A 5,996-nucleotide genomic window follows, 5' to 3' on the forward strand; every position below is an offset into this window, starting at 1 on the left:
TTTTTATCAGGACTATGATGTTAGTTGTGGGTTTATCACATTAAACTTATTCTTTTGAAGAAAGTTCCTCTTATCATCATTATTAGGATGATGTTGAATGTTATCAAACTGATATGATCATGTGATTTTTTTAATCCTTTGGCTGATGTGCCATATTAAATTTCAGATTAGCATATGTTGAACATAAACGAAGCCTTAGTAAAATCAATAACACTTCAGAAATACAGTAGTTGAGAAAAACATCATTGTAACAACCACGTAATTGAGCAGAATATTCTAAAGCACCTTAAAAATCTTAAAACTTGAGAAATGTCACTGGTTTACCTGTCTGAAGTTTCTCTAGAAAAGTCCACTTAGCTGTTGTCTTTATTATACTTTATTCTGTTCACTCCCTGATAAAATTCCTATTTCTGTGGGGTTGGCAAAATGACTGAGTGACAATTTTATACCATTGCAATTGCCCAAGATGCAAATACCAGTAGAGGCAAACAATAATCTGACAATATCTTCAAAGCAATTTTTATAAGAAAAGGAATCCATAAGAGACTTTGAAATGCACTAATGTATTTCTGAGTATCACAAAAATTATGCACATAAACCAGGCTATATAAGCAAGGGGGAGAAATGAAAATACTTAGTCCTTCATCTTAGGCTGTCATGGGGTCTCTGCACAAGCAGAATGTAAAAATGAAGGCAATTTTTAAACTATTAGAACATTGAAGACATACTCTTACACAGACACACAAATCTCTAGGCAACAGCTGGGTTACTCATGGGAGACAAGGTAAAGGTAGCAATTATTGCAAAACACCTATTCTATGTTTCCATTTTTCTAAGGGACTGTCATCAACATGTACTTACAGCCAAGTTCCAGTCATTCCATGGACATATACAAACCTGCATCTGTGTTCTATAATCTGGTCATCCCTATGTTGACCCCTATGGTCACATAAAGGAACAAAGAGGTTAAGAAGTCACTCAAAAAAGACTGGAAAGGTGAAATGGTCCCTCGGTTTAGTCATTTAATGATGTGGGGTCAAAAATATAAATTCTTTCTTCTTACATCCACTCTATGCAGTAACTCAAATGTTAAACATGTGTGGTATATAGAACAAAAACTTTTGTCAAATAATAATAATTTATTTCATTTTGGAATTTTTTCCATGCATTAGAACTAACAAATTCAACAATGTTTCAAGATCAATATATATATCAGTTTTATTTCTATATTTTAGCACTGCATAACTTGATCATTAAGTAAATTTTATTAACAAAAACATCAAAAAATAAAATATATAGGACACATTAATAATCTGCAAATTTTATACTGTTAATGTTGCAAATATGTTTGAAAGAAATTAAGGAAAATCTATATAAAAAAAGACATCCTATGTTCATGGAGCAATATTGTAAAGCTGTCAGTAACCTCTGTTTCATGTACTGATTCAATGCTTTTAGTCAAAATCTGATGTGGCTCCTTTGTAGATATGATAAATTTACTGTTAGACTTACATGGCTATTCAAGAGGCACAGAATAGCCCAAATAATATTTTTAAAAGACAAATTTAGAATACTTTAACTTTCCATTTTGAAAACTGACTAGAAAAGGTATTATAATCAAAACAGTGTGATACTGGCATAAGAAAAAACAAAGATCAATGTGTTAATATTGTTATTTAGTTTATTTTCAATGGAGTTTTACAAGAATCAGTGAATACAGGACAAGTCTTTGCAATAAAAGGTGTTGGTACAACTGGATATCTATATGCAAAATAAATAAATAAATAAAAATAGATGCAGTGCCTTCAAAGGGTAGGGTGGCCTTCCCTACCCCTGCCTCTTGAAATTCCCAGCACCACCCCCACATCCATGCCTAGCTTCCTAGCTATCCCTATGCTGGACAGAGGTCCTGTCTCTTCTGTGTGACTCACAAAGGATCTTGTGCCTGTTCTGGGAAGTGGAGTGGGAGAGAGGCTAGCTAGATGTCATAGAAGGAGTTATCAGACCATCACAACCTGGAGAAAAGTCTCCAGGTCAGCAGAATCTGGTTACCACACTGCATTCTGCAGAAGTGCTGTGGTCTTCACTGGGCAGCACCACTCCCACCTGCTTGTGACCTTCATGTCCTCCAGCATGTACTAACCTCCAAAGTTTCACAGAATTGCAAAGAAACACTAGAGCCTGAATGATTTCCCTGCACACTCAGTGTTATGGGAAATGACTCAGCTACCTGTCCTTGTTGATCCTTGTCTTTGCCTTGGGGAATTGTTTTCATATTGAACATTGGGTTTGAGTGAACCAGACTTAAATGCACCTCCTGGACACTCAAAGAGATGGGCATGCCATGTATGTTTTTAAGGGTTTTTTATGTTTTCAAAGTACATCCTACTATAAGTCCTCTTTTTTTCCTCATGACAGGATATGTTAGAGGAAACTAAGTTTTAGAAAACTGAAATCACCTACCTGAGAATGAGCTATAACTGTACTTACAGCCCTGGCTTTATACCCTGGCTGTAGAAAGGAGAATGGGGGTGGGGTTGTTTATTGTAGAAACCACCTGAGAGTTTAGTAGAGATGTCACTCTCCTGGTAAGCATTCTGTTATTTTTCACAGGCAGATTTTTCTTATAAATAAAAAACTGTGTACTGCAATTTCCTCTTTGAACCAAATCACCCACTTTTGACCCTTTTCTAAGCCCCTGAGTCTCCATCACCAGTTCCACAGCTCCTGGTTGAAATAAAAAGCATCTCTGGTTGTACTGATAGATGTCAAAATTGTCTTGCACTTACTAAATAAATTTTATTGCTCTTCAGATGTGTATGTACATATATATGCAAATACATAGATATGGATATATAGAGATCTGATATCTCTCTATAATCATTTATATTGTAGAAATTTAATTTATCATTAGTGTGTTTATTTTTTGCTAGTCTTTCCCTTTTTATTATTTTTATATATTTTTTCTTTTGCATCATTCTTCATTTTGTATGTTTAGTATTTTTCAATGATAACACAAACAACAACAAAGCATTCCAAATACAGATGACTTCATTAATGAATTATAGTAAATACTTAAAGATGATGATACCAATTCTACATAAGTTTTCTGAAACATAAAAGAATATAGCACAATTCCCAAGTTACTTTATTTGGCCAAAATATTTCTGATGTCAAAATCAGTCATAGATATTATAAGGAAAAGGAATCACAGACCAGAAACAAAGAGAAAAAAAATTGCACATTACTTATCTGATAAAATACTTATATTGGCCCTCCCTAGTGGTGCAGTGGGTTAGGACACAGCACTGCAGGTTGGCTGCAGACGCTTCAGTGTGAGTTAGATCCCTGATCCTGGAGGTGACCACATGGCGCGGCAGACCTCTCCTGCCTTGCCCACTGCTTTCCTCAGCTGTGTACTTCATCTGCCTGCCTGTCTCTGGTGAATCCTCTCACTGCCCCTGCACCTCTGGCCTGTCTGCCAGTTCTGTATGAATAAATAAATCTTTAAAAAATAAAATAAAATACTTATATACAGAATATCCAAGAAACAAAGTAAAAAAAAGTTGCTACCCAGGCTCACTAAGGAGAAAAAAGGAGGAAATTCTAATAAATGCAATTTTAAAATGAAAGAAGTTATAACAGACATCAGAAACATAGAATATCTTAAGAGACTGCAATGGATATCTTTATGTCCCTAAGCTGAATAACCTAGAAGAAATGGACAAATTCTTAGACACATACAACATTCCAAAAACTGAATGGGGAAGAAACAGAAATCCTGAACATCCAAATCCAAAGCAAGGAAAGTGAAAATTAATCATAGTGAGTTCTACCAAACCATCGGGGATGAATACTTAGCTTTCTAAAGCCCTTATCCAAAAAAAAAAATAAAAAAAAAAAAATGGAAAGAGAGAATGTTTCCAAAGCATGATATCAAAAGGAAACAATGACATCATACAAAAAAGAAAACTTCAGACTAATATCCCTGATGAATACAGGTGTTAACATTCTCAACAAAAATCTTAGAAAAATCATTAGAAATTACCCCAGAGGAAAACCACACTCTGGAATTAATAAAAATGGTCTAAATCAGATGTTATAAATATATTTGAGAACTAAAGGAAATCAAGTCTAAAATCTTAAGACAAAGTAAGAAATCAATGTGTCTCCAAATTGATACTGAGATTATCAATAAGGATATACAAACTATATTTTTCAAAAAAATAAATATTATTGTGCTGAAAGAGTATGAAAACTAAATGAAATGTAAAATTTACCAATGTGATTCAATAGTAGACTTAAGATGATGGAATAAACAGTGAAATTTAATATAGGACACTTTGGAATATTGCCTCCAGGGAACAGAAATTAATAAAAAAAAATGAAGAAATATAGTCTTGTGATAAATGGGATTTACCAAGAGTGTCAACACATGTATAATGGGCAGTACCAAACAGAGAAAAAAGCAGAAAGAATATCTGCTTCTGTGAATGGTTCTTCTTAAACTATTATCCTTAGGTCATTTTTTTTCTGTATAAACAATTCTGGAAATTGCTGCAAGAAATTATAAAACTTATGAACTCACAGATAAGTCTTTTCCCTAGGTAGATATGAAAATGCCTATTGTAGATCCTATATAATTAAAATATGAATCCTATGGAAGACTTTGCCTTCCCCACAGTCTTTTTAAAGGCACTCTTGACCTCTTTGTTCCTCAGACTATAGACCAGTGGATTCAGCATGGGGATGATCATGGTGTAGAATACGGACGCCATTTTGTCTGTGCTCATGGAATGGCTGGAGCTGGGCTGTAAGTACATGAAGATGACTGTCCCATAAAATATGGAGACAGCAGTGAGGTGAGAAGCACAGGTGGAAAAGGCTTTCTGACGTCCTGCAGATGAGCGCATCCTCAGAATGGTGATAAATACAAACAGGTAGGAGATCGAGATGACTAGGATAGAAAAAAGGACATTGAAACCCACCACAAAAAACATTGCCATCTCAGTGACATGGGTGTCAGAGCATGAGAGAGTCAGAAGAGGAGGAGCGTCACAGAAAAAGTGATCGACCACATTGGATCTACAGAAAGAAAGACTGAAAATGTCCCCCGTGTGGATGGAGGCATTCAGGAAACCACAGAAGTAGGACCCTGTGACCAGACACACACACACCCCTTTGGTCATGGTGTTGGTGTAATGGAGGGGTTTGCACACGGCTGCATGGCGATCATAGGCCATCACGGCCAAGAGAAAATTTTCTGCAGTGACAAACCCTCCAAAAAAGAAGAATTGGGTGGCGCAAGCATTGTAGGAGATGACGTTGTCTCCTGTGAGGAATCCTGTCATCACCTTGGGAGTGACGGCTGAGGAGTAACCAAAATCCACCAGAGAGAGGTTACTGAGGAAAAAGTACATGGGTGTGTGGAGTCTGGAATCTAATAGAATCAACTTGATCATGCCCAGGTTCCCAATGAGAATGAATAGGTAGATGAGAGAGAAGATTATGAAGAGGGGGATCTGCAGGTTTGGATCATTGGTTAGCCCCACAAGAATGAACTCAGTCACCTCTGTAGTGTTCTCCATGCGGATCTTTTAGGATTTGGGGACTGTCCTATTCCTGAGGAAACAGAAGCACAATGACAAACAGAGGAAGAAAAGGTTCTGCTGAAACTAATCAACATCTACTCTGTGATTTATTTCAAGATTGCAATAACTTGGTTCCATGAGTTTTAGATTTAAAGTATGGCATGACAAAAAATACAAATTTAAAATTATTAATGTATGGTAAAGTGTTCAAGATTAAAGGATTTATAGTGCATCCTACTTTCTTAAATTCAAAGAAAACTGAATTAAGATAGAGAATGGAAAAGACTTAAGCAAGAGCATCATATTAGTTACTAACTAAAACAGTTCAAACTCCCAATCTGATGTTTCCAAATCAAGCAATTATTCTTTACATAAAACTAGAATAGCTTAGGAAAATTATGTGAA

General features: G+C 35.6%; 1 protein-coding gene across 1 annotated transcript; it reads right to left on the reverse strand.

Moving 5' to 3' along the window:
* Positions 1-4,643: 4,643 nt before the first annotated feature.
* Positions 4,644-5,588, reverse strand: LOC101629687 (olfactory receptor 5B12-like). The gene has a single exon (XM_004682758.1). It carries the CDS (start codon positions 5,586-5,588, stop codon positions 4,644-4,646), a length of 945 nt encoding a protein of 314 aa, XP_004682815.1.
* Between the last annotated feature and the right edge of the window lie 408 nt (positions 5,589-5,996).

The sequence above is a fragment of the Condylura cristata genome, unplaced genomic scaffold (genome assembly GCF_000260355.1).
Source record: "Condylura cristata isolate star-nosed mole 26May11 unplaced genomic scaffold, ConCri1.0 scaffold00015, whole genome shotgun sequence".
NCBI lineage: Eukaryota > Metazoa > Chordata > Mammalia > Eulipotyphla > Talpidae > Condylura > Condylura cristata.

Coding starts and splice junctions, on each gene's coding strand:
- LOC101629687 (XM_004682758.1), bottom strand. CDS start 5,588: ATGGAGAACACTACAGAGGTGACTGAGTTCATTCTTGTGGGGCTAACC.